Below are 27,941 nucleotides of genomic sequence, written 5' to 3'. Positions count from 1 at the left end.
AAATAATTCAGTTTACTGTTTTAATTTTCCTTTCCTTTGCTACAGAGTGGTTATAAGTAAGAGGTTGCACACCTCTGTTAATAATTAAACTATTGCATTCTTTAACTTCTTCAGAACTGTTGGAAGAATACCATCTGTTCCTGATGACTCGTTATATCAATTTTGTGGATTTTTGATTGTCTGATCTACTAACACTGTTGTTTGAGACAGACCAGCGCTGCCTCTGGTAAAGAAGATACCTGATTTGTGAGTCTGCTTAAGCTCATGTTTTATGAAAAACAGATTGGAAAAAAAAAAGTCAATATTTTGCTTGCGAAGTATTCTATAAACAATTGTGTCCCAATTGTGTCTTACTAGTCAAAAGTGGATTTTTTGGGGCCTCTTTTAAACATACACAAACTACCCCTCTTCTCAAGATAACCAGAGAAAATTTTCAGCATTTTCAGTGCTATTGAAAACAGTAAGCATATTCAATGTTAGAATTATTGTATCTGGAGGTGTGTGCTCCAGGCATATTTCCATAACTGGGTGAGTTTGGAAGTTACTGCAATTTGGGAAGATTTTGCTCTAGGCTTGAAATGAATTGGAATAGAATAAAATAACTAAATGAAATTAAAAAGAAGTTAAGATGAAAGAAGGATTAAACAGAAAAGAATAATTTGGGAGAAGGTAGATGTGGATGGTATCTCACAGGAAATACAGTGGATTTAAAGATTTGAGAATCCAAAAAAATAGGTTATTTTGGAAATTGAATAAGAATGGCATATATATGCTCTTTAAAAAGGTAAAAATGTTACATTGCTGAGAAACAGGAAGAGAGGGGAGAAGTACTTAAAGAAGGCTCTGGACATGCTGTCAGTTAAAATCTGATCTAGATAGAATGAGGAGATTTTATCCTCATTGAATGATATTTTGCCAAGTAGAAAATGAGTTGAGGTGATTTTGCATTTTTTAAAATGGCATGGTGGGTTTTTTTGTGAGTGAAGGTATTACCTTTGGAGCACTTTTTTTCAGTTTTTTATAACTTTAATAATAACTTGTCAAAATGGGTTTGATAGTTTTGAGACAGCAGAGAAGTGTTTCTAAAAGCTAGGTTTCTAAAGTCATACCTGATTTTCAAATACTTGCAAATTGCAGAGTATACTGTTAAAATGGCTATAACTCATTTGTTAAAGAGTGGCAGTCATGACAAAAACAGAGAAGAAAGGGAATAAAAGTGAAAGAAATGAAGATGTAATTAAATAAAAGCTCTTTGTTGATAGTAAAGGAAAATGTCAAGTTTACTACAGAGTGACTTTTGAACTATTTTAATGTCTGAAATGACACGAATTGGTAAATATTTCTTGTGTAAAAAGCAGCATTTCTTCTGGCCGTTTCAAATTTAGGATTAATTGCATATTCTTTGTCATTCATTCATGAATTCAGCACAGTGTTCTGTGGAAAGTTAAAAGCTTTTTTCTTTGTGACAGAAAGTATTAACATTGTCTATTGTCATTCTTGAATGTTAATGACAATGCATTTAGCTTAATTGAAATCCACTGTATTTGTACATATCAGAGTTGTAATTTCAGATTTATTTTTATTTTTTCCCACAGAATATAAATGAAGAATGATGCAATACTAATGCTTTCTATGTACAGCCTTATAAGAATCTTCTTTAAGGACTTGCAGTAAGATAAACACTGAGAATAATTTTTCTCTGGTACAATGTGTTGAAGCAGAGGAACTGGCATTGTCCACCTTTGTAAAAGCTAAGAACTTAAAATGTTTGCTATTTTGTGAGCGGAGCAGTTCTAGAGTGAATTGAACTTCTGAAAATGCGGCCATGGACTGGTTCCTGGCGTTGGATTATGCTCATCCTCTTTGCTTGGGGAACTTTACTCTTTTATATTGGTGGACACCTGGTACGAGACAGCGAGCACCCCGATCATTCCAGTCGTGAATTATCCAAGATCCTTGCTAAACTTGAACGGTTAAAGCAGCAAAATGAAGACTTAAGGCGCATGGCAGAATCTCTCAGGTAGGACCTGGAAGTAATTAAAACTGTTCTGGAAATTTTTGAAATATGAAATACCAGAAATGAAATTGTAAGGGTTGTTTGTGGGAGTTTTTGCAAATTATATTTAACATTTAAATATAGATAAGTGTTTTAATTTGCGCCGTAAGTAGCTGAAAATATATTGCAAAACCTTTAAATAAATGTACATTTAGTCCTGGTCTAATGTAATCATTATTTAAGAGTCATTTAATGGTGTGGAAATGTTACTGTCACCATAACAGAGTTCTGTAGGTGATTCACCCCTCAATGCCAACTTCAAACAAGTGCAATTATTATGACATTCATACAAATGAGAACATCTAGTTCTTTATACTTCTGCATGCAGTAATTGGAAGAGCTCGTTTTAAAATTGCTGAAAACATTTGTACAGCTTGTTGAAGATAAATGCTGACTTGCTGAAGATGATCTGCAATAGATTGCTGCATTATACAAATTCTTTTATCCAAGTTTTCTTCCTTGCCTTGCTGCTACACTTGTAGAAATACTTGTAAAACAGTAGGATCATCTACTTTTTTACAATCATTAGATTGTAGATGGGCATGATTACATTTTGAAGGGTTTTCTTTCACCTTTTCAGACGGACAGCTTTTAACATAGATTCAAGGTACCTGCTGTCATAAAAACCTGAAAGGGAAAGCTGCTTAGGCAGGATGTGTCAGTGCCAGGTTGGACCCAAGTATGTGGACGGCACCACATGCAGCCTAAAAAGCTGGGATGGATCATGGGGACAAGTGCAGAGGCTTCATATGTTGTAGGAAGGTGGAGAAGAGTAAAGCTCAGTATAAGATTTTACAGAATGGGAGGGTGGTGTTTATTTTAAAAATGTCTAAATGAGCTGAATTCGTGTATCTGAATTTTTTACTGAATTGGCTGTCTCTTTCCCAGCTCTGTGCTCATGAGCACCACATGTGTAGCAGTGGTGTGGCCAGGATTACCTGTGTAGTACATGGAGAGCAAGGGGCACTGAAAGTTCATCCTGTCTCTTGGTCGGTTTTTGCTTGGCAAGGAGAAACTGATTTTGGGCTTGCCTTTTAATACCCTTTAGGAGCAGATTTTGGATCTTCTACCCTGCTGTTTTACTTCATATTTCATAGGGAAAATTACAGAATTGCACAAATATATTTTCTTTACTAGGGTGTTTTAGGTTTCTGGTCCTGTTCTTGTTAGCTCAAGTCAGTTTGTTTCCCACCTTCATTTAATGAAATCACGCCTCAACTCTGTAGCAGTGAAATGAATTACCTTTCCTCTTTAGCCTGCTCTGATGTTTTTTCTCATGCATTCTCTCTTTCATTCTTATCCAGGCTGTTGGATTTGCTAGGCTGGGTAGACTTCCCTTCCTCACTGCAATATTTTTTCACTGCACTCTGTTCCTGGTTTCTGGAATGCACTGCAGATATGGCTGCATGCTGATGAGGCTTCTTAGCTTAGAAGTATGTCTTAGTTTTGAGCTATATGTCAGCCCTGAAGAAGCACCTCAGCATTCATGTACTGCTCTCCAGAGGTGGAGAAATGCCGCTGACCCAAGTACTCTACAGTGAGCATTGATAATCTTCACCTTGAGTAATATGGCCATGAATGGCTGAGTGGGCTATAGTTCCCTAAGCTCAGTTTATTAATATATGATAACAACAGTATTTGATAAGATTTTAATATATGTTGTTGACAAAATGGTGTAATATACAGTATGCTGATATGAGGAAACTTAAGCAAGGCTCTGTATTTGACTAAATGCAGTATTTGTAACTTTCTTGAATATTAGACAGTAATAGTTAGCCTTGGGGATTCTTGCCTCAGAGGTGGTAGTATCTGGCCTTGAATGTAAAGATTACCACCCTCCGTGCTTTCAGTCCCCCATGTTTGTCTGACTTGAATAAATGGTAATGTGTTGTATTGCACAGCCATTGAAATATAACCCTTTCAAATTACACAGTGACTAGAAGAGAATAAATTGTTTTACCGATGGCAGGGTACTGTTTTCCTCTCAAGAAGGAGGCAGTAGAGACAGGAGGTGCTAAGTAGAGGCTAAACTATTATTTTAGGCAGTGATGATTTTTCTAAATATCTTTCTGTATTTCACTAACCTTATCTATATTCAGATAAATATTACCTTTTTGGTGGGCAAGTTTTAAATAATAGCTTATAATTTGTTGATAATTTCCTATGATTTATAAAAATAAAAACATTAGTTTATATCTACTCTAACCATGTTAGAATATTTCAACATTCCTTTTCTATGCTTCAGTTAATGGCTTCAAGATGCTGGAATTAAATTAAGTGATGCAAAACGGTGTTGACTGGACTCTCTGTTCAGCTTCTTTTTTGTAAAGATGATGTTTAACAGTATTTCTGAGACTTTTCCTCAGAGCAGTTCTGTATAACCACAGGAAAATATGACATTCTAGCATGAGGAAGCATAAATGACTTTAAATACCAGTTGAACAGCCACACGTGTCCAGGTTCAGTAGTCAGTGCTTTCCAGGCACGAGCCAGTTTGAGACTGGAAGATAACCAGTCATAGTTTATGCTGGAAGTTCTCTGAGATTGGTGAACTACTAACTTTGAGGGAAATGATGCATGACAACGTAGGGCTTTTCATTATTTTTACTGTGCCAAATCCATGATACTGTTTACATAGAAACATCACAAATAGGTTTTAGACATATCCTGGTCAACCTGTGTTATTAAAGTATTAAATCATAATGTGGTACAGAATTTCAGTGTCTCATTTCTTTGTTTGCCACATAGAACAAGTTGTGTTGAAAATAGATGTTAGCTTTAAAATTGTCCCAGTTACATTTTTATAGCAGTATGTCTGTTTAAAATGAGGCATTAACCAGCAGTCCATGGGTTTAGTATCTGTGTACTGGAAGAGATCACTGCTGCTGTGAGCATACATTATAGAAACAAAACACCTCTTAACTTCAGAAATCCAATTAGACAGAAAAGATCACTTTTGCTCCAGTTTACATCTTAAAGTAAAGACGTAATTTATTTTAGGCTTTACTGATCAAAGATAGAAGGACTGGAACTATTATTTGAATATGATTTAATTGCTAGAATTTTTATTTTGTACTGAAAACTCTAGTTACTGACAGTGGCAGTTAAATCTGAGTGGATAAAACAACAGTCTCTGCATCAGTATAGCTCATAAAGGGCATGAGGTAAAAACTTCGTTTTGCTGCCGTTTTTCACTAAGATTTTATATCTGGAGAACAAAAAAGCTCATTTTTTTTGGTTAAAACATAGAATATATTATGGTGTGCAACAGGGTTAAGCTAATGCCTGAAATTAGGCATATTCCAATTAGGAATTTAAGGTTACTTGTGGAGGATTTTATACAAGATGAGAGTGCCTACCTGTAAAATTGTAACAATAAACAAACATCTGATTAACTATACTAGCTAACTATGCTAGTTACAGTATTTTGGCACTATTAGATAAAAGTTTTGGATGGTAAAAAGCTCCAAGTTAACAGAATTTGTCTTAGTGAGCAGTGAAGTTTTGTGAATGGTAGAACATTATCATAATGAGTAGCTGTGACATTAATACTAGCTAGTTAGGGCAGGCAGGAAGGGGCAGAAGGTGGGTATGGTTATAAGAATTTGTAGTTTAATAAAAGTATAAGTTGTTTTTTCATTTCCATTTTGAAGTTAGAGAAAATTGGTATTTCATATTTGATTACATTGTTAGTTAAAATGGTAAAATGCATTTCAGTACATTTCAATTGCCTGGACTTTCCCATTATAATGGGTTCCTATGACTTCTCTCACTTCCTTATCACCTGATAAAAGTGTCAGTTTTCTGGGATGGTTGAAAACAGGAGCTGGTGTGCTTGTTTCCATCCATCTCTCTATGAATGCCAACAAAGAACGACAAGAAGTGATCTTTCCACCCTGAGATCTGAATCCTCCTTTGCTGCCAATTTATGTAGCAGCTCCTCATCCCCAAAGACAACAAAAAAGAAAACCAAAAATGTGCCTTATGAAGCATACCTTATGTGCATGCAAAACTAACCATTCAAAACTTGAAAAAGATCCTATCTGTGAAAAGGCTTTATAAAGTCTTGCTTGACCCTTTTTTTCTCTGTGGTACTTAAATAATACCTGATTTTGTAATTTTCTTCCGCTTGCTTCTTCTCACACAAGATATGTAAGGAGCAGAATTAAGGTTTTAGGGCATTGATAGGTACTTGTTTGGATTATTCTGGTTTATTTCACACCCACTGCAACCATTTGTATGTTTGATTTCACAAAATAGATTATGTTTTTATGAATTTATGATTTTTAAAAATATTTTTTAATTCATTACCCATATTGGTTAAAAATATTTCATATTTTTGTAAGGATTTTTGGTGAGCATATTTTTAGATACTTATTTTCTAAGATGTATGTACCTGTGCAAGTTGAAACAGTCACTCTTTTTGAAAATGGCCTGGAATAAAAAAATATTCCTTTAGGAACTGAGTACACTTTTGTGGTGCACTTCTGATTACTTGAAATTGCATCAGGTACTGCATAGGTTTTATGGTGTATTTAAAAAGCCTTAGGTGAGAAGTTACTGTAGTTTTTCTTTTGCCAATATGGTGCTTTGTAAAAACCTTCCTTGTGGGCTATAAAGAGGCAAAGATGTATATTAGTGATGCAGAAGATAAATGGGCTTAAAGGTGTTTTGTATTGTCTGAGTTTTAGAAATTATGTGCATGAATATTGTGGTGTAGTGAGATTTGGAGAGTTACCATAGTCTGTATGTGATGATAAACAATATTGTAGGAGCAAATCTGGGTTGATTTTAGAAGCAGTCTAGATTTCAATAGTGCAAAATAGTAATAAAACTGATTTTTTTACAGGTTGTTGTTTTACTATTCTGTATCCAGTCAAACTGGAAGAACCCTTTCAAGGACACTTAAGTAGTAGGCGTCACAGCAAAAATGGAAATCTTTACTGCAATTTTTGTAGTTATTTAAGGGAAACCTGATAGGGAGTAATAATCAAACCAAAGTATTACATAATGTTGTTTCCTAAACAGTAGTTTTAGGAAGTAGTTTTACCTAAAATTTTTACTTACTCTTAGTATTATGATATGACTGCTGAAGACTGTCCCTGTTGCATATAGATGATATAAGACTTTTAGGAGGATTACAGTTACAACTTTTGTAATGTCCCTTTTTCTTGGATGGAAGCTATGTATGCCTTCATCCTTGTCCTAGGGTTGCTTTATTTTTGCAATGCATGAATGCTTCATAGTATTTATGTGCTTCTTTGTGTATTACTGGGTGGGAGCCAAATTTTTATATTTTAGGATATTTTTCTCACAGTTCTGAGTGTAGCTTCAGAAAGAAGAGATCAGATTTTGAATTTGAAAGAGTACTAGAGTTGCTTTAATGTAGCTGGTGCTGAGGCTGGTGGAGAATCCAAACTCGAGATCAATTAATCATAAGCAACTCTATTAAAGTACTTCTGTCAATTACTCTGGGCAGTTTTTGGGCCCATTAAACCTGTAGAAAGCATTAAAGGGGCTTGGATAGAAGAATACTTTCAGGTTGATAAGAATTTAAATATTAAAGTACAGTTTTCTATTACATGTATTTAAAATATCTCAAGTTTGAAGCTGACAGTATTGCACAGGCGAGTGTGTGAAGGATGAAGATAATTGAACTAAATGGTGGGCACCTGTGCTCTTTTTACTACTTTTTGTGCAATTCTGAGTTACGGAAAGGGACACATGTGCAGTGGATATAATCAGCTCTGATCAGGGCTGTGCTGATCTAAATTGATAAGGGATGTTTGGTCTTTATTTGCAGATAACATTGACTCTTTTATTTCAGTTTTATTTACTGAGAAGGTTTTGTCTAAGAAGGATGAAGTGACAGCCTGTATTCTTTTTGTTTGTGTGTGCTAGTGGTCATTAATAATTGAACATGATTTTGTTCTTGGGGAAGAGAAGGAAGAAAAGACAATCATAATTTGACTTTAGTTAGTTATAAACCTTTTAGCTCCATACAAAGAACTTAGATATAAATGAAAAAATGAGAAAATATTTGAGTGTGAACTTGTGAAATCTTATATTTTTCCTTTTGCTGATAAATTAGTGTAACTTTTTAAATATCTTGGGAATAGGAAAAGGTTAGAATGGTTTTTGTAATTTATGGGTTTTTAAAATTATTTTTACAATTATTTTACACAGTATGGCAGTTCTTCTAGCTAAATTGAATGTCACTATGATTAATATTTTAAGGTGTTCTTTTTGCCTTCAGAGATCCAGACTTGATATCATTGCTTTTTCATTGCCCCTCTGTCACCTGAAGGTGATGAGAAATTGGCCCAAGTCATATGGATTATGTACATAGAATTTTTTTTTTTTTTTAGCTGGATTAACAAGGGACAAAGTAGAAACAGGTTATCTCTACAACATAATTTGTTTTATGTTTAAAGTTACACAGTAATATCTTTATTTGATGAGTTGATTATGGAAAAGATAATTTCTATTTGCTATCAAATGGTAGGAAGCAGCATGCAAACATCACACCTTGTAACTACTGAGAATTGAAATAAACCTACTACTTGGTTTATTAGCTTGACTGACTGTTTAAGAGAATTATAATTGTGTTTATTTTGTGTTCATAACTTAATTTACAGTTTTACCATAGTAATAAGTGAAGGACACTGTGTCCTAGATGCTTACTGATGCGGTTTTTTTATTACTGTTTAGAATCATCTTAGTTTAGATGAATTTACTTTAAACTCACCTCTCATATTTTAAGAAGTAAAATAGTTGTCAGGACTTACTTTGGTAAGAATTATTTTGGTAAGAATTCCTGTTTTTCAAGAGGAATTCTTATTCATAAGTATGCATAATTACTAGGATATTCTGCACTAGAAATTATCTGCGTGCAGGATGCCTTGAGACTAGACAAGGATTTTAATTGAAACGCTTTTCCCTCAAATGTTGTCTTATCTCCAAGTCAGTTGAAGTACTTGGAGAGGGTAATAACAGCCAAGCTGTGCAGAGAAGAATCTTTTCCTTAATTTTGAGACTGGATGAAAGTGAGGAAGACAGCAATTCTGAGTCTGATGAGGTAACAGATGTGGAGACAAAACTGAAAAAAGAATAAGCTATCTTAGTTTCATCCTAAAATGATGTAATTTTTGGAAGTCCAAACAACTAGCTTTGAGAATGTCCCCCCATCCCAGCTCTTTTATCTAACAGTCTAAGTACAATAAAAATTTTTATTGCAATGTGCCAAACAAGATGAATGTTAAATGGCATGCAGTTTTCTTTTTAAGATCTTAATTATATCAAATGATCAACATTACTGTGCTTCTTTCATATCATCCACAACCATCCTTCTGTAGGATCCTCTAATTGCTACTTTAACAGACTTTCCTTATGCTAAGATGATTTGTACACTGTCTCAGGACTTCTTATGGTAATGATTTTGTGTCCTTTTACCCTATTGTTCTTCACAGATTCTACCTTTTGGGTGTGTGACTTGTACAAGATAAACCCTAACATTTTTTTCTGGCAATTTTGTGGTTAGTTGTTCCTTCACAACTCCAGCTGTGGTACCAAGTCAGCAGATCACAAACACATTTCCATCTGGTGGTTTTAAATTCGTGTAAGAATGTAAATGTCTTTCAATATACTTTTTAAAGGCTTGTTTGTATTGTCTTGTACATGGCAATACAATACTGTACCTCAGTGTGATACAATACTGTACATTTTTTGTAGAAACAAATTTACAAATGGATTGTTGACATGGAGAGTATATTTAGGGAGTGCACATGATTAAGATTAGGAAATTTTACCCAGTTTTGACATGCTTGTTCTATCAGTGCATGAAAAAGCAGATGTACGAGCAGTTAATGGTAATTCCTTTTTGTGGTAGTTTTAGAACACAAATATTTTTTCAGTAATTATCCCTAGGATAGGGATCCTTTCAATAGGAAGCTTTAAGACTGCAGAATTTTTTACTGAATTTCTCTCAGGCTACGTAGCTGCTTCTTCCACCTCTCTTATCTCCTTCTGAAAAAAGGTGCTTAAATGCTATGCTTCGTGTGATACACCTTTCTGATGCTTACATTAGGTGTTTGTTCTCTTCAACTGTTCCAGGGAAAATGAACTTCTCATCAGTCCTTGAAATTTTATTGGCATTTAGCTATCCAGACCTGAGAGACATTTAAGTTAATAAAATCTCAGTAGGATATTTAGAATGCTGTCATTTCTTTTTTACAGGGAAGGTGCTCCCTCAAACCATTGTTTTCCCTATGCTAGAGGCACCTGTCAAGGACTCTTCCTGTGTATGGTGCTGTGAAACTCTGTGTGTGGAGAGAATATCTGTTTCTTTTTATGTTCATATTCCTTTATGAAGGAAGAATCATCTTTATGTTCTGCAAGAATTCTGTATTCTTTGCAGTTCTCAAGACTTCTCATTGCACGTCTGCTTGCTCTTTTTCTCTTTAGAGTCTGATCTTACAAGAGCTTATAAAATGTGGAATAATTTTTAATAAGTGTAATTTCTCTTGAAATTAAATGAGTTTTTATTTTACCTGCTTTAAATTTGTGAGGCAAATAGTAGTTAGCATCTAGTTTCTAAACTTTAATAATTTTGGTTTATTAATACGTGGATTCAAGTTGAGATGGTGAACAAACCTCAGTAATGCCCTCAGGGCTGACTTACGGCTCACAGATTTCAGCATATGTATTTCCATACTTCTCCTGTGCTCACATATCAGAAATTTTACAAACTGATGTTACAGTTGCTGGTGTTGTTTTAGGTGATGTACAGTTTAGAATAAGAGATCATGACAATGGTACATTTAAGGTGGTTGGATCTTGTTCTGAGTCCATGCAATACATTGAAGTCATCCTGGGTGAATGTGTAGGAAGCCTTAACTAGAGTTCAAGAGCTGGAGCCCTGGTTCTCTAAGAATATATGGCCAGGGTTCAAGAGCAGAATGTACCTCATGTGTGAATGTAAGAAGAGTCAGAAATAGAATCTCTTGAAGGTATGTTGAATAGGCTTTGTTTGTGTGCCAGTCAGGTCGACAATTAAACTGCCCCAGATACTGTTTTCACAAGCAGAGCCTTGCATTGTTCATATTGGTGAGTGGAAGTCTTGAAAGCAGCACAGTATAGGATCAGGCTGAATCCTGCATTGCAGCTGTGTTATGCACTGTTTTTCTCCTATGGAATGGTGCTTTCAAAATCTTGTTTATGTCAATGTGTTTAATTTCTTCTGGTTTTAAGGAAATATTTATGAAGGTTTATCAGTAAAACAGTATGGAATAAAAATGAAAGGAGAGCTGAATTGTTGATGCAAATAATTTATCAAATAATTATATTTATAAATCACGCAATTTCTTTATTTTCTATGTCCTAGGATACCAGATGGTCCCATTGATCAGGGACCAGCTGCAGGAAAGGTACATGCTTTAGAGGAGCAACTTCTAAAGGCCAAAGAACAGATAGAAAACTATAAGAAGCGGGCAGGAGATGGTTGGTAGATAAGTTTTCTTTTACTTCTAAAACAAGTTTTGGTGTTTTGGTATTTCTTATCACAAATGTATTGGCTTCTTAACAAGTAATTCAACTATAAGTACTGATACTGATGCTTTTATGCTTTTTTTTTTTTTTAGTAGAAGGCCTTGGAAAAGACCATGAAATACTGAGGAGGAGGATTGAGAATGGGGCTAAGGAACTTTGGTTTTTCCTCCAGAGTGAACTGAAGAAGTTGAAAAATCTAGAAGGAAGTGAACTGCAAACACGCATTGATGAATTTCTGTCTGATTTGGGTCATCAGGAAAGGTACTTACATTAGTTGATTCTGACCTTTAATTTAACTGTCATTATGTTGTTCAAAGATGTGTGGCAATTATGTTTTTAGTTGTTGTCAGTCATCAGGCCTCCTTATTGTTGGAGTACCTTTTTATCATATCAAAATATTCTGTATGAGTTTTGTTCATGCTGAAAAAAATTAATCCAGGAGATGTTAAAAATTCAGTGAAGTCTGTCTTTAAGCATATTATATTTTTAACTCTGTTCCCAACAGGATTGCAATAACAGTTTGTGTCTCATCAGTAAACAGTTATACAAAAATAGTTGAATTAACTAAATATACTGCCTTAAACACGTATCAATGTCCCGAAAAAAGCTGTGATCTTCATGTGTGAACATCAGTAATAAAGCAAGAGCCTTTGAAAATAATGCTGTAGTAAAGGGAAAAAATCAGAAGAATTTTCAATTCCTTAGAAATAATGTAAACACTATTTAAAACAGAAAGGCAATATGAATTTGATTATTAATGTGGGCAAATAGTACGGTCCATTAAATTTTGTAATTTAATATTCCACAGTTCCAAAATCCATTTTGTCACAGATTGAGTTGAAAGTGAGAAGGGACTAGTCAATTATTGAGAATTATTATTTATATAAAAGACGTGATTAAATTTCATCCAATTAGTTCTCTGCCAAGTGCAGTTTTATATATTTGACTGAAATAAAAGTAGTGCTTGGCTGAAGCAGAATTTTCCAAAAGACTTGAGATCTTCAGTTGAACAGTGAACTGACAGAGAAGCTGCCACTTCCCTGGACAGTTTGTTTCGATAGTTATCTCCACTCAGAAATATTTATTCTCCATGGAAATTGTTTCTGTTTGGGCTTTGTGAACTTTAGTTCATGGATTCTTATATACCTTTTAAACTGTCTGCTAAAAACTGAGGCAAGTAGTCAAATACCAGACTTTCTCACATCTGTCATGGTAACAGAATCACTCGTGTGCATATGATTCCTCTGTTTATGAAGCCAGGATGAGGCAGTCATCACAGTGAAACCTTGAATAATGTTGTGTGTGTTTGATGCCAGAAGGTTTTTATGTTGCTGTCTCCCAGGACGAGTCCTTTTCCTTAGTCCTCTTCTTCCTACACCAGTGATTATTAATTCATTAAGTCCTATTTGCAAGTTTCTGGATTTCTGATACCCTTATGTTCACATCTCTCAATACTTCAGGGTGAGGTGAAGCCCATTCTAGAGATGCATAACTCCTTTGCATTGGATTAGAAAACTTTGCCCTATAGATCTCTGGAAGTTATGAGATGACTTCCACTGTGGTACTGAAAGAAGTTTGTACATGATGCAAGCAATCACAACTGCTCTTTTTTTTTCCTCTGATAATTTTTGTATTGACTACAAGTATTCTTTCAGTTGTCACAGTGGTTATTAAATCCAGAGTAATCTGAAGTCTGTTTAGTCTTAGTAATAGATCTGTGTAGACCTTCCTTGTCTGGTGAGGTCCTCAAAAAAGACTTCAGTCATTTAAACTAAAGTCAAATAGCCAGCAACTAGGTTTTATTAAACTGAAATCTAGGCAATCTATTTACAATGTAGAAGTTCAAAGGAATTGCATAAGAAAAAACCGATACAAAAATGTTTCTACAATATTCAGTGTGTGTTCCTGGTGCATTTGCAGTGTTGCCTTCAAGCAATACAATTATCTTGTGTTGCCGAATGCACTTCTTGTTTGCCTCTAGTCCTGAGGAAGCTTTTTCCTGCACCTTTGAGGTCAAGCTGTCTCATTATTTCACTTTGATCTTTCAGTATTGTGTGAACTCTAGGAAAATTCCCAGTTCCTTGTGTACCCATCCTTTAGCATGGGATGCACTGCTGTCTCTGGGATGTTCTTTTCCCTTACAATGCAGAGTAGCTCCCCAGGAAAGGACTGGTATCATCTTCCCTCTGCTGTCCATCTGGTCACTTCTGAAAGGAACATAGCATATTCGAAATGAGCAAATCAGATGTTCTCATTCACTCTGAGAAGCACAGGTTTTTGGTGGTTGCTTTGTTTGACTCGGTTTGTTTGGCTTGGTTTTTTTGTTGTTGTTTGTTTTTTTCTTATTGCCTGTTTTGTTTGTTGGTTTGGTTTGGGTTTTTTAAGTGCACATGCGCTTGTTGAATTTTTTTAAAGGGATTAAACATGTTGCCAAATGCCCTTTTGTTGACAGTGCTGTCTTAAAAAGTTATGTTTTCTATAAATGGAACACTGCAAGAGTAGCTGGTATTACTTACTTTTATATATATACACAAATAGATAGACATAAAGATATCTCAGAAATTTTAATATATTTTGTAATCTAGTGTTTGGATTAGAAAGATTAATGTTAATTATAAGTACTTAAAGGAGTTTTTCATGCCGTCCTTAGGTGGGAAAGCAAATAAAGAGGTGGATAGTGATCAAATGATGAGATAGCTATGTAAGGAAAGAGGCTAATATTTATTTTGTTTTGTTTATGAGGAAAGCCTACTGTGTCATAGATTAAGATTTGCTTTCTAACAGATGATAAACTTTCTTCCTGTGGTTCTGGACCAGTAGTATTAGAGTTCTTTGTTAATCTTGATATTAAGCAAATTGTTTACTCCTAATATGATAGTGCTTTTTGTTAGATGTCTTCATCACTGTTTGTTGGCTATGCCCTAGGAGCTGTGTGGATTTTCTCTACACAAGTGCTGGTCTTGCATCTGTTTTTGTGAAGTATTTCTCTACCGATTCTGTTTGAGAAACAACGTTGCCCAGCACAGAGTTTCTTGAGAATTGCATAATTGTATTCTTGTAGTTGCTATAGGGAAGAGGGCTGTTGAGAGTAAATTCATCTAAACACTGGAAAGATTATTTGATATTGAGTTATTAAAAAAGAGCAGATTAATCCTCTAGTTGTCATGGTTGTTCCCTGTGTTGACAAAAGTTGTTTGCAAGGTGGCTATTACTGAGTTGGTTTCATTCCTTCTCCCGGGGAATAGCTGTCATCAGGGATTTTGTGGTAACTGGTCAATATTTGATGCATAGTTTTTGGACAGATTTTCACACTCTTTCCTTTGAAGTAAAAATTTTTCTTTGAGTTTTTATTTGTTGATGTAATATTCTTAGGAGGTTTAAATGTAATTTTGTCATATGATTGGAATAAATGTCTAGACCAATAGTTAAAAATGACCACCCTTCCCTCTTTATTTGGGCAATCAAATACAGATGAAATACATAGCCAGATTTTTTCCTCCATTCTGCTTTCTAGGAGCAAAATGCTTTTAAGTGCAGCTCCATGATTTATTTTATGATATGAAGCAACAACAGCAGCAAGTTGATATTGTTGGTTAGTAACCCAGTGAAAGACCAAGTGTGACGTAGTAGACATCTGCAGTGCCACTGTTGGAAGTTTCCTGCCATTTTACTACCTTCAATAGCCTCTAATAGTGCTGTGCAGGCTCATCCTTTGTCTGCACTTAGCTATCTTGGGCTCATGGATCACTGCTCCATGTGCTTTTAACTCTCTGCATGGCAAATGACCCTGGTCTTAGGTATTTGTGTCTCTTCTAAATCTGTATTAATAAGCCATCCCAGTGATTTGTCACACTTGAAAAACCCTAGCAGATGTAAAGCTAAAAAATGCACATTTCTGAGCCATAACAATCAAAGAAAGAAGTTGTCTGTGACTGTGTCTTAAAATAGCACTACCTTATAGTAATTTCTGTGTGGTAACACCTGTGAATTTTTCACTTCCTGGTTTACTTCAGAGTTTTATGATTTTTTTTTTTAAAGAAGATCATGGATACTGTCTGAAAACTCTTTCATGAATTCATTACATTTCCTGCAAATCATTTGATACTCTTTATGGCTTCTACTGAGCAAAGCTGCCTTTACCTAAAGTGGTGAGTCATTGAGGCTGTGTAAGGACACTCTCACCATTTCTCTTGCCACAAAAATTATCAAAGTAATTATATTTCATCCGTAAGGCTGATTATTAAATCTAAGCTACTGCCTTTTCTTTGTCATGGTCACCATGGCCAAGAATATAAAAAAATAAAATTTAGGCAACACTTTTTTTCTGTAGAAATAGGAAAAATTGCTTAAGAGCTGACAGAGAAAAAATTTTTTATTGGTTTTTTTTTAATTGGTAAACTTCTTATTTTCAGTTATTTTTGTCTATATTTAATGGAAATATATTTCTGTAAAGTATAGAGAGTTTACACTGATTACTTACCTCACAAGTACAGAACAGACTTTTTTAAGGCTAGTGAAAGAGCATTTGAAAATGGTTTAAAATGTGGCTGGGTGGTTGCACAGCTGCTTTTAATGATAGAGAATTTTTTTTCTTTTTTGCTGTTTAAACCTTAACTTCGTATTTTTTCTTTAAACACCCAACATGGTTACATCCTGATTGGGAAGAAAAATATATTTAAACTCCCAAGAAAATACATGTTGGTGTTTTTTTTTTTTTAGTATGCCTGCTAGCCTAAATGCTCTCTATAAAGTAGAAAACTGTCTTAAAAGGAACAGGCTCTTTATCTGTTCAGTTATCTGTATATATTCCATTGTATTAGAACTACTCCATCATTAATTCTGTTCTAATTCTCTTTAAACTGTGTGTGCATGTTACTTTGAGTATTATGTGTCTTTGAGAGTTACTGATTTAAAACTAGTTACCCGGTGATGCTTTAAATTAATTTTTATGCAAAGCCGGAATAGGGTGTTTCAAGCTCAATTACCTTGTAAAAGAAAATCCAGTTTATATAGTTTGAGATTAGAATGTAGATAAGGTTCTTCCAGTTGATTGACAGAAGGTGAGGATTACTGCTGCTGAATAATTTGGGTAAAATATTTAATACAACAATACTAGGTATTATAGTTAGTGTCTCTGCTGCCCTGTACAAAAGCATGGGAATGAAGACTAGAATGAGTGTATGAGAATAAAAACTACAGATCCATAAATCCAGTTATTAAATTAGCAAGAGAAGCTTGTCTGGTAAATCTGCTGATAAAGATAGGTCTGCCCTAATTTGATTTAACTGAATGTTTACTGCTTAAATACTGTGTCATTGGAAATAGTTACCTAGTAGGGATATGCAGCCTGCTCCTCTCAGTTAGGTACAAGTGGTAGCCTTGGCTAACTAGGCTTGTGCTTCCAGTGCAAACAAGTGCTGCCAACAGCTTGACAAGACCACTTCAAATATTGTTAGGAAATGTATTTTTATCAACCCTCACACTGTTTTTTGGTCGCCTCCCAAATTTCTCCGCCTTTATTCTGTTGCTTCTCTTTCTAGATCAAACTTGTGGTTTATCAAGAATTTCAGGCAATAAACTGCAACATCTGAAGTTCAGATGAAAGTATTAAGAAAAGTGGTTCAAACTTAGAACTTTAGTACTGTTATGGAGGAATGTTTAGCAATATTAAATATTCTCAAGCTATGAAACCAACTTTGAAATGCCTGGTTCTGAATTGGGCCACCTTTTACTTTTAGAATAACCATTTTTATAAGCCCTTTGAATAGTTTTTCTCTAGTTTTGTATTTCTTCCCAAAAGCCACAGAGATTTAAAAAATGTCTTTTCCAGGGTGGTACTGTTTGGACAAAATCAAATTAGTAATTTTGACTAATCTGCAAATTTTAACAAATAAGTGTCACATAACATTTTTCTTTTCATGATGATGAGTTCTTTATCGTCTTATTTGGCCAATGAAATGTTATAGCTCTAAGAAGAGAATCTCTAGTGTATTAGATAATCTCAATTTAGTATTTGATAGTTCCTCAAAATTCATGTTTTGTAGTATAGACTTGCATGGCCATGAGTCTGTTTAGAATTTTTAGTTTTTAATTGCTAATTGGTCTGGAACATTTGTTAGATGAAGAACACAGTCTTGGCTGCTGTTTGGCTTGTGCAGTATGAGGTGGCATGAAGAAACTGGTTTTGAGGCTACAATTGAAATATCTCTTTAATTTGTCTTTGATTTCATTCAATCCTCTAATTTAGTAATGTTGTTTCCCAGTTTTTAAGATTGTTGTTTCCCACTGTTGTTTATAGGTCAATAATGACCGACTTGTACTACCTCAGTCAAACAGATGGAGCTGGAGATTGGCGAGAAAAAGAGGCCAAAGACCTAACAGATTTGGTACAGAGGAGAATAACTTATTTACAGGTAAGAGGATAGAGCTTTTGATGCAAAGTAATCATTTTTCTCTTCTTATATACAGAGCACTTAGCTAAAACCTTGCAATAGAATAATTACATGATAGTTTAAAGTGAATGTTGGTATATGAATGACTGATGTAGAAAGGAAATTATTACCTTTGTTTCAAACAGTATTATATATGTAAATGGAAGGTAATATTTTAAGGAAGTCTTTGGGGTTTGGATTTTTGTCGTTGGTTATTTTGGTTTATTTCTTTCTTTGGTTTTGGTTTTTTTTTTGGATTTGTGGTTTTTACTGGGCTGTACTTCCCTGTTTGAATTCTTTGTTTTATTGTAAAAGATAATTGTCTGGTTGACTTTTTTTTTATTCTTTAGAATATCAAAATGCATAAATATATTTGCATTGTTTTAAAAATAAAAATATAGAAGTAGTTGTATCAAACTTCTGAACTAGCAGCCCATTTCTAAATAAGCAAAATTGAAGGGCTTGTAGAGTGTACTGTCTAGTCCTAGATTGTTTCAAAAGATGTTTGAGACTTCTCTAGATGCTCATATTTTTGAGTGTATAAGGCCTTTTTAATATATGTGCTTGTGTGTGTGTATAAAATTTAAATAAAACTTGATCTGAAGGTGTTGGGGCTTTTTTTCATGACTGAATGCATGCAGCTATTTGTGCAGTGATCAAAAAGACATTTAATGTAGTCTGTTTTATTTGTACTCGGTTTACTTTCTGTGGTATGTATGCAGCTGTTCTGAATGGTCACTCCTAATGTGTGATCCTTTTCTCTTGTGTAAATAGCTGAATTTGTTTTTCAGATTTTCATTATTTCACAGTTCAGCTGTTGAACCTTCTCTTCTGTGACCAAGCTATGTATTTGTTGCTTGTTAAATAAAAAAAGACACCCTTCTGAGGAAAAAAATATCTCTCTGAATTGTGCAGGAGTCATCACTTTATTGTATTTCTTCAACTCCTTTCTGAGAACTGTTCCTTATTTTTTCATTTGGATGTCACTGTTTGACAGTAGTGTGCTGTAAGTGCTTTTCATGCTGATAAATATAGCCTTTCTCTACCTTTCCCTCCTCTTTCATGATCCATTTGTTGTCTTATTTAGTAATATAACTGTGCAAGTCCTCAAAAAGAGCACAAAGTTATTTGCTTTAACAAATATGCACCACTGTAAAGCAGTCAAATAGTTCAAAATCACAGAGGTATATATACACCTCTATTAATAATAAAACTGTATTAAAGAATAAGATAAAATAAAAAATTCAACAACCCTTGCCCCTCAGGTCAATGCCAAAAAGAATTATATGGGAAATACTTGTAATTTTTTTTTTCAGGTAAGTATGAAAGTACTGTATAGCATTTTTCTGGTGCATGTTGAACAGTGAAGCTGCATTATTTTGGGACATCTCTCTGGCAAGTCATTTAGCTGAATGATTGTGAATAGTGATGACTGCTACTTCATTTGGATGATATTACCATAAATTTGATTTAATGAGGCTACATGTAACTAGTTCCCTGTAGTTAGAGCAACATTTAAAAAGCTAAGAGCTTATATTTAAGGAAAAGGTGTTTTTTTCAGAGATGATTTTTATCAAACAATTGAAGAGAATGTGCAAGAGATGTCAGATAAGAGCACCTGTAGTACCGTAATCAAGTGAGTAAATGATTATGAAGGCAGCAGTTTTCTGTCCCTTCTCTTTCGTGCTTATTTTTGTTCTGTTTATTTTAGGAAGTTTGTGATTCATTCAGCATGCAGTCTCGCAATAGCAGAGTATTTTTGCCTCTGATTTAAAAAAAATCCAAAACTTTTTGTTCAGCTTTGAAGGTTAAAAATATAATTAGGTGAGAAAGGTTACTAATTGCTCAAAAATACATCAATTATACTAGTCATATTCATACTATTTAGTTGGGGCTTTTTATGTAGGCAAAGAAAAGAAAGTTTGTCACAAGACTTTTTTCTGAGCTTTTTGGGTTTGGCAGTAATTTTGGTGATTTAATGTGTCACTTAGAATTTTCTGTATTAAATCTTCTCCCTCACATTAAAATTACTGATACGTATTTTTAATAAAAGTGCTCATGCTAAAATGACAACAACAGTAAAAAAGGCTCTGGGCACTTGGCATATATGCAAAGGGTGCACCCCTCACAACTGTGAGTCTTGAAAAGTTTAAACTTGTAACCTTCACTCAATCAAATCAAATATATGATATATTTTTAGTATAATAACCACTTAAGAAAGTGTGATCACTGCTGATGTCTGTGTGAGGTTTTCTCTAGGATTTCTGCATCATGGCTTGAGGAGCACCGTGTGTTTAGTCCATCTGCATGCTGGGATGTTTTACTCAAGCTGAAGCTTGTGTGTTGTAGCAGGGTAGGTGCAAACCAGAGGAGTTAAAATTAGAGGAAGGTTTGAGATCTCTGTCTCTCAAATTGAATACCTACTATTTCTGACTAGGGAAGAAAGAACATTTTCTTCCAGCAGCTGGAAGAAACTTCCGGTGGTTTGGTTGGTTGTTTTTTTTTTTTTTTTTTTTTTTTTTTTTTGTTGGTTTTTTTTTTTTTTTGTTTTGCCTTTGGAGTTTTTCTCCTTCCAGAGTCTTGAGGGGAGCTGATATGAAAAGAAATGATTACAAATGACATCATAAAAGAAGGGGAGTAGAAGATGGTGTGAATTACATTTGTGATAATTAGGATGAGAAACACCCTTCCTTGACATCATTCTCTAAAAAAATGGAATTTTCCAAAGATTTTGGGTGGGACTGTCTTCTCCAGCAGACTGTGTAGCATCAAAGAACAAAATACTTATTGAAAATATAAAAAAAGAACAACTTTGTTAATGAGCATCATACTGTGTTTATGAGGTTACTTAGTAAATTGTAGCAGACTGCTTTCCCACTCTAATCTGTTGTGATTCATTGGATTAAGTACATTTCTCTGAACTGTTTTAAATTCAGAAACAACACAGTCATTTCTCCTATAGTAAAATGCATTTTAAGGAGCAGAGTTTACTTTTGCCAGTTTGTCATGTGTTTTGATGTTTGGCTACATACTTGGAAGCACTGGAAGATGGAGGGGCTTTGAAGCAGCCCTTGGGAGAGCATTCCCATCTGAGTCTACTTTCTGTGAATAGGCCAACCAAGAGCCCTGGAAGAAGAATACAGTGGAAACCCTGAATTTTGTGAGAACAACAATGTATACCCATGTTCTTTGTGATGAAAGACCATTAAATCTATCTTGCCAGTTGCAAAAGTTCTCTTTTATTTTAGAAGGCATTCTCTTCCATAGAAATGTATAGTTATAACCATTTTACTATTCTGAAAATTTGTTACTGTTTTCAGTTGCATTGTTCATAGAAGTAATTCTGAGAAAGATAAAAGGTGTAAACTTTGTCATGGCTTGATAATCTAATCTTCATATTGAAGTATGTTTTCTGTGGTTGGTCAGCTGTCGGTTTTTTGTTTGTTTGGGATTTTGTATTTTTTTGGTATTTGTTTTTAATGCAGTTGTGTGGCTGTTACGTTACAGGGCTTGAGATTCCTGGACGTCCCTTATATCCCTCTCTTGATTATGTAGATCATTAAATTGGAGATAGGAGTGTGTGATGAGCAGTGTCATTAGGGTTGAGAACAGAGTGTACTGCTCATTCGAATCAGGGATTTACAATCCTTTTCTGTGACTTTGTGCCAGGAGGAAAACTCTTCTGTCAGTCTTCATTGATTTTGAAATTGACTGGTTTTTTTATCAGCTCAATACTTTTACTGGTTCCTTTGGTTGGCAGTTTTGGTTATGAACACACAAGCTATTCTGATGCTTGAAATGTAACTTTTCTTCCTTATCAATGGTTAATATGTCCACCTTTTTCCAGAAACATCCGTTGAAACTGCAATATATCCATGTATCTCTACTTCCCTTTTTCTTTTTAAATTCTCAGTATATAATTGAAGCTCAAGTACTGTTTTGTCTTTTTGCTACTTGAATATAGCAATTTGAAAAAAAACACAATCATAAAGAAATTAGTTAACTAGCTTCCTTTTTAAGTCACAAACTAATACTAAGATACATATAGTTTTTAGTTAAGTCTTCAAAGGATGTTAAAACCCAAGTAAGTGCATAATATTAACATGGGTAAGCAGTCACACTATCAAATTATATTTCATTATGTGATTACTACTTGATTTCCATAATATTGTTCATAAGCTGTTGTATGAAGCTTGCATTTGCATGAAAGAAAGTTAGAAAGGCACACCTTGACAATACTTCAAATATGCCATCGATTAAGTGCTTTCATTTTAGAGGACACAGGCATTTGGAGGTAATGGCAAATACAGAAAGCATTATATTGTCTGTGGGCATTTCCTAAAAATTCACAGAGATTATCCCTTTCAAAAAAAATAGTGTTGTGGCTTTACCCAGGCTGGCAACAGAGTACCCCCCCAAACACTCACTCCTCTTCCTCCCTGGTGCAACAGGGAGGAGAATCAATGGGAAAAAACCTCTAAACAAACAAAAAAACCCCACAAAGAAACCCCATCGTGGGTTGAGATAAGAGCAGCTTAATAACTGAAACCAAGCAAAATATGATAATACTAATGACAGTTGTAATAATAAAAATATAATGCTGCTGAAGATAATGATATGAGGAGGTATTTTTTCATGGAGTTCTTTCTGTGTGGACTTGTACAGAATACTAGAAAGGCCCTCTTTCTCTTCTGAAAAACTGTGAGAAATACATTTGTTGTAGTTTCAAAGATATCTGTTAGGTTTAGTCTCAAGTTATCCTTTAGATTTGTGATGACAAAAATACTGGTCTGAGGAACAAAAATTGGGAATGGAAATTTTATTTAATTTATTATTTTCATACCTAGTTAGGCTTTAAATCAGGTGTATTTAAAATGAAAAAAAAAAATGCTGTAGTTGTAGCACATGTTGTAGAGTTTTGGGTTTGTTTTTGTTTTGGATGTTTTATTATTTTCCCCCCTGCCCCACAGTCTGAATTGTCATCCCCTCCTGTACACAACTGAATGCACAAATTAATTTTCTCTTAAAGTATTTTAGGACTCAGAATATTCAGATTATCTTTAAAATCACTTGAAGGAGGGATCTAAGTTCTCCAGACAGGGATCACTGTTTTTAAAAGATTTCATTTGATTGTGGCAAATTTACAGAAAATTTTATTTAAAGTTGTTTAGATGTGAAAAAAACAGAATTTATATTGATGCTCAAATATCAGTATTCTCACAGCTTATCTGAAACTTTCATCATAGAGATTTTATGGAAGACCTTTCTGGAATTTAGAAGTATGTCTACAGCCATGCAAGTATGAATGTGTACAAAAAATTACTATATTTTATGTAAAGAAAAACTTCTCTTGATTGTGTTGTTGTGTTGTCCACATACCTGAGAATATTTATTAGTTTGTACTTTTAAACATAGCATTCATATAATGTAGGCATTTGCCTCCTGTCTTGTGGTTTCTTGGTTTGTGGAAGTGAAATACATTATTTTATGGAGAGTGTATGCAGATTAAAATTCTGTCCTTTATCAGCCTGCTCAGGTATGTGTTTTACATTCTGTATTTACTGTGTGGTCAGCTAGCCTAGGAGGCAGTCCCTTAATAAGCATTTGTCTTATTCTGTACCATGTAGACAGGTGGAGATTTTCTTTTATTGGATGACATGCGTGCTTATTGAAACAGAACTAACAAACTTGAAAAAATGCCAAAGGAAAAAGCATTCCAACACTGAGAATCATGTTGATGAAATGCTGATGAAATGGGAACTCGGAGTCCAAATGTTGGCTTATTCTGACAGATTTACAAATGAGAAAGTAATTTAAAGTCTTGAATGTATTCTATTTTACATTAGGATAGTGAAGTTGTTCAATAACTGTTCATGTTCACAGTGAAGAATTCACATAAAATTTTCATGGAGCTGAAGCTTACTCATCCATTTTAATAGGAGATGTATTATAGCAGGATGGCTTCTGTGATTTATGACATTTGCCAGTTTTTCAGAGAAACGTACGCCTTTGGCGTATCTTCTCTTCAGCTTCACTTTTTCATCCATCCTTACAGAACCCGAAGGATTGCAGCAAAGCTAAGAAACTTGTGTGTAACATCAACAAAGGTTGTGGCTATGGCTGCCAGCTGCACCACGTGGTCTATTGCTTCATGATTGCGTACGGCACCCAGCGCACGCTCATCCTGGAGTCGCAGAACTGGCGCTACGCGACCGGCGGCTGGGAGACCGTGTTCCGGCCCGTCAGCGAGACCTGCACTGACAGAGCAGGCTCCACCACTGGCCACTGGTCAGGTAAGGCCGAAGCACTCACATCATTTCTCCTTGCTTTTCTGCAGCTTCGTCCATGTAGAATTATTTTGTTGTCTCTTTCATGTTGTGTGGAGCATGGTAACTATGACTACAGTTGTGTATGTAAGCATATTTTATATCTTATTTGCCCATTGTATTGAAAATAAAATTCCTTGATAAGATAGCTCTGCATTGGCAGAGTTTTTTAATATGAAAGTTTTGTATTTGAGATTTAAATTATAATTTTTCATCAGGCTGCTTCTGTGTTCTCTGCCAGATATTAATCTAATTTTCATGGGGAGAGAGTATTAAATAGAGGCTGTTGTTAATAAACTTTTTTAAAAAGCAGGGATGTTTCCAATATTAAGCAATAGAAATATAAAAGAAATGGTATCCAATAGTCATTCACACCCCAATAAAATAAAGAACTAGTTGATACAATTCCTCATGCAAGCTTAACAGATACAAAATTCATGTTGTAAAAACAATGGCAATGTTAAATATGAATTTTATTTGTACATCAGCAAGGTGGTCCATTCTTATATCATGCTGAACAATTTGCCTAGAGTAAGTAGATGGGCACTGAGGTTTGGAGGATCAGATAGCTTTGTTTTTGTCAAAGTAAACAGCATTTGTTTTAAATGACATCTTTCTCCGTGTGATTGATAGTCAAAACATATCAACATCTTCAGTCTTTTCACTAGGACACTGCATATCCAGTGCATATGGAATCTTAAAGTAACTACTAAAAAGTTTTGCAGGTTTGAAATTAACTTAATCAGGGTTACAAAATCTGGTTTACAGATTGCATGTAAGCTTGTGTGTTTACACATTGAAACAGCATTTGCACATTGAAATAGCATCTGTTCTTCAAAGCTTCAAGAAGCTACAAAACTTAGCTTTGAGAATTCTAGTGGGGTTTGTGAATGAGATTTTTTTTGCAAAAAATGTTTCTTAGAAATGGTTGGATGTTTTATAAAAACAACTATAAATGGAAAACGGATATTGAGAACTCCAGATGAAGTTTTATTCATGTTTGGCAAAGTTAGTAAGTGAAACGACCATCTGGACATGGTTCTCAGCAGGCTCCTCTGTGTGACTCCAGAATTTAGATGCGGACAGTTTTGTGAGCAACTTCTTAGCACAGTAATCTGGAAAACAGTGTTCTGGAGCACTCATGCACACATGGCTTCAAAAGAATATATACTTCCATGAAAACCTGTTTAAATAGATGATGATTTCCTGCAATACAGGCTTTTGCTGGTGAAAGTACAAATAATGCTTCATTTTAGCTCTCTACAGTTTGGGTTCTTTTTTTTTTTTTTTTCCCTTTTTTTTTTTTTTTCCTCTCTTTTCTATTAGTTTCTAGATCAGGATGAATAGTTTGAAGGCTGAGCACATGAAATACCCTGATGCGATCAATTATGTTTTAAATAATGAATGCCACTAATTTGAGTTTTGATATTCTAGAGCTAGCAGACATTGAGCTATGAAAGACAGTCTCTCTGTAGTTAGCCTGTTGGCCAGCCACACATGCTGTAAACTGTGTTAAATTCTGATCCTGTGCAATGAATGGCTTGGCCCGTGAGGATGCATGATACTGACAGGAGATCTCTTTACCAGCCTCAGTGTGGCTTCAGTAGGAATCTTCACTGGATGCTTAATTGCTGGTAAATTTTAAAGACATTGTATCTTGCTGAAGATTTCTGTGTACTTTTTATGCCTCCCTAAATGTATATAGATTTTTATTTACTTGTATATCTATTTATTTATTCCCTGTTTTTACAAGGACAATTAAGTCTGAAATACTTAACTCTGGTTAGAGCAGTTTGTTTGCAGAACCACACCTTTAATTATTTTTTTCTCTACAAATTCTGAAATCTGCATGGGATTTCCTAGATTTTCAAAATAAATGTATTGAAACGCATTGACATTTATCAATTTTCATTTTTCATAAATAAAACATTTCTCCTATGTACTGTAGGGATTTTTTATTATTTTTTAAAATTATGTTTCAAAAATATTCATACAAGTGAATAATTATAGCAAGTGTTCAATGTAAATTATAGAAATAGGCCAACAAGTCAGAAAAGTATATCATTTAAGACATGCTTTCATGTTAATTGCAGACCTGCATAGATGGTAAGTTAGTAAAGTGTACTTCATGACAAAATTGTTTAAATTTGTACATATATCTTTCTTCTTTTTAATTAGATTGCCTCTACTTGACACCTTTTAGTTTTATTAGCAGCACAAAATTTTGAATTTTCTGAACTTTATCTTCAGTGAAACAATTTAGATAGTAGAACCTTCTACAAAAAATTAAGAGGCTTATATAAGCCGAGAATACATACAGTTTTGGAATTTTCTTTGTCCAATCCTCTCCTAACTAGGTATAAAAGCTAAGGGGTTTTTTTGAATTTGAGAACTAGAGTGAATTTTAATGGACAAGCTGATATTTGTCTGATAGCAGAAGATTAGTAAGACGTGTTACCATCTGTGAAGTACTAGGGGGCATCTCAGCCCATGTCATGTTTTGCACTTGTTCTTTGTGTTTGACATGGTAGTTCTGTAATCAAGTTCAGCTTTTCTGGCTTAAACATATTAAAATCATTTAGAATTCTATTGCAGATTTGTGTAAATACAGCAGTTATTTTATACTGTGGCATAAGGTTTCTTTGTCCTTTTTTTCACTCATACTGTCATTCCAGAGAAAAAATCTTAAGAGATGCTCTTTTTAGTTCTAAAATTATATCTTGCCTGTAATTGCATCTTTCTTGTAGTTCAGTATTTCCTTTGATATCTATGGTCAAACTGTTTTTGAACAATTTAGGTAGGAATTTTTATAAGAAGCATGGATGATTTCCTAGCAATAAGAGCCAAAATAGAGAGAACTTGTGAAGACTTATTTATCATGAAATTTTTGATGAATTTTCTTTAAATTAATTAGTTAGCCAGGTCATAATGTTCTGTTGTCATTGCTGCATGCTGACATGGAGTCTCTTCTTATAATTTTTTACTTGCTGATTTATGATGTTATGGTGGCATTCCCCAATAATAAATTGAAAGAGGACTATAAAATAACAAGACAAAAAAAATCATAGAATAAATAGGAAAGAAAACAGATTAATGGGGAGGACAGATTAATGTACTGTAAGAAGTCCTATGTGCATTTCATGCTGGAGAATGAAGGGATGTGGTGGTAAAGAAGGCATCTACATGCTTTAAATAACAGTATGTGCTCCTTCCCATAAGGCCTAAAAACCAGGAAGATGAAAGATAACTTGAAAAAGGAAACCTGAAACGATGTTTCCTACAATTATCCTTGAATATTGATTTTGCTGCCTCTAACTATGGTTTGATGAATTAATGCTTTGAGGAAGGGATACCCAGAGGGGAGAAAATGGCAGAGCTCTTCATTTGTTGGTAGTGCCAGCTTCTAAGTATTAATTGAACTACAATCTTAAAATATGAATTAACTAATATGTTTATATGTATAATTCAAGAACGAGGATACTGTGGGTACACAAAATGAATGTTTAATTTATTAAAGCCTATCTGGCAACAGTAATCAAAAGGACTAAATAAAAATTGCAAAATCAAACCATGAAAACTTTC

The 27,941-nt window shown here is 34.4% G+C and overlaps 1 protein-coding gene across 5 annotated transcripts in view; it reads left to right on the top strand.

Annotated features, from left to right (window-relative positions):
* FUT8 (fucosyltransferase 8) overlaps nucleotides 1-27,941 on the top strand; it is a 101,127-nt gene that overhangs the window by 49,191 nt on the left and 23,995 nt on the right. For 3 of the 5 annotated variants that reach the window (XM_082283427.1, XM_082283426.1, XM_082283428.1), the window contains 6 exons: nucleotides 115-246; nucleotides 1,596-2,020; nucleotides 11,439-11,554; nucleotides 11,695-11,863; nucleotides 17,901-18,015; nucleotides 24,089-24,326. In XM_082283427.1, the coding sequence (XP_082139553.1) occupies nucleotides 1,818-2,020; nucleotides 11,439-11,554; nucleotides 11,695-11,863; nucleotides 17,901-18,015; nucleotides 24,089-24,326 (841 nt within the window). In that variant the 5' untranslated portion in view covers nucleotides 115-246; nucleotides 1,596-1,817. Of the gene's footprint in view, nucleotides 1-114; nucleotides 247-1,595; nucleotides 2,021-11,438; nucleotides 11,555-11,694; nucleotides 11,864-17,900; nucleotides 18,016-24,088; nucleotides 24,327-27,941 lie in introns of those variants that run through there. The other 2 variants (XM_082283429.1, XM_082283430.1) reach the window with 2 other exon arrangements.

The sequence above is a fragment of the Coloeus monedula genome, assembly GCF_965178545.1.
Source record: "Coloeus monedula genome assembly, chromosome: 6".
NCBI lineage: Eukaryota > Metazoa > Chordata > Aves > Passeriformes > Corvidae > Coloeus > Coloeus monedula.
This window is presented reverse-complemented; position numbering and strand designations above follow the sequence as displayed.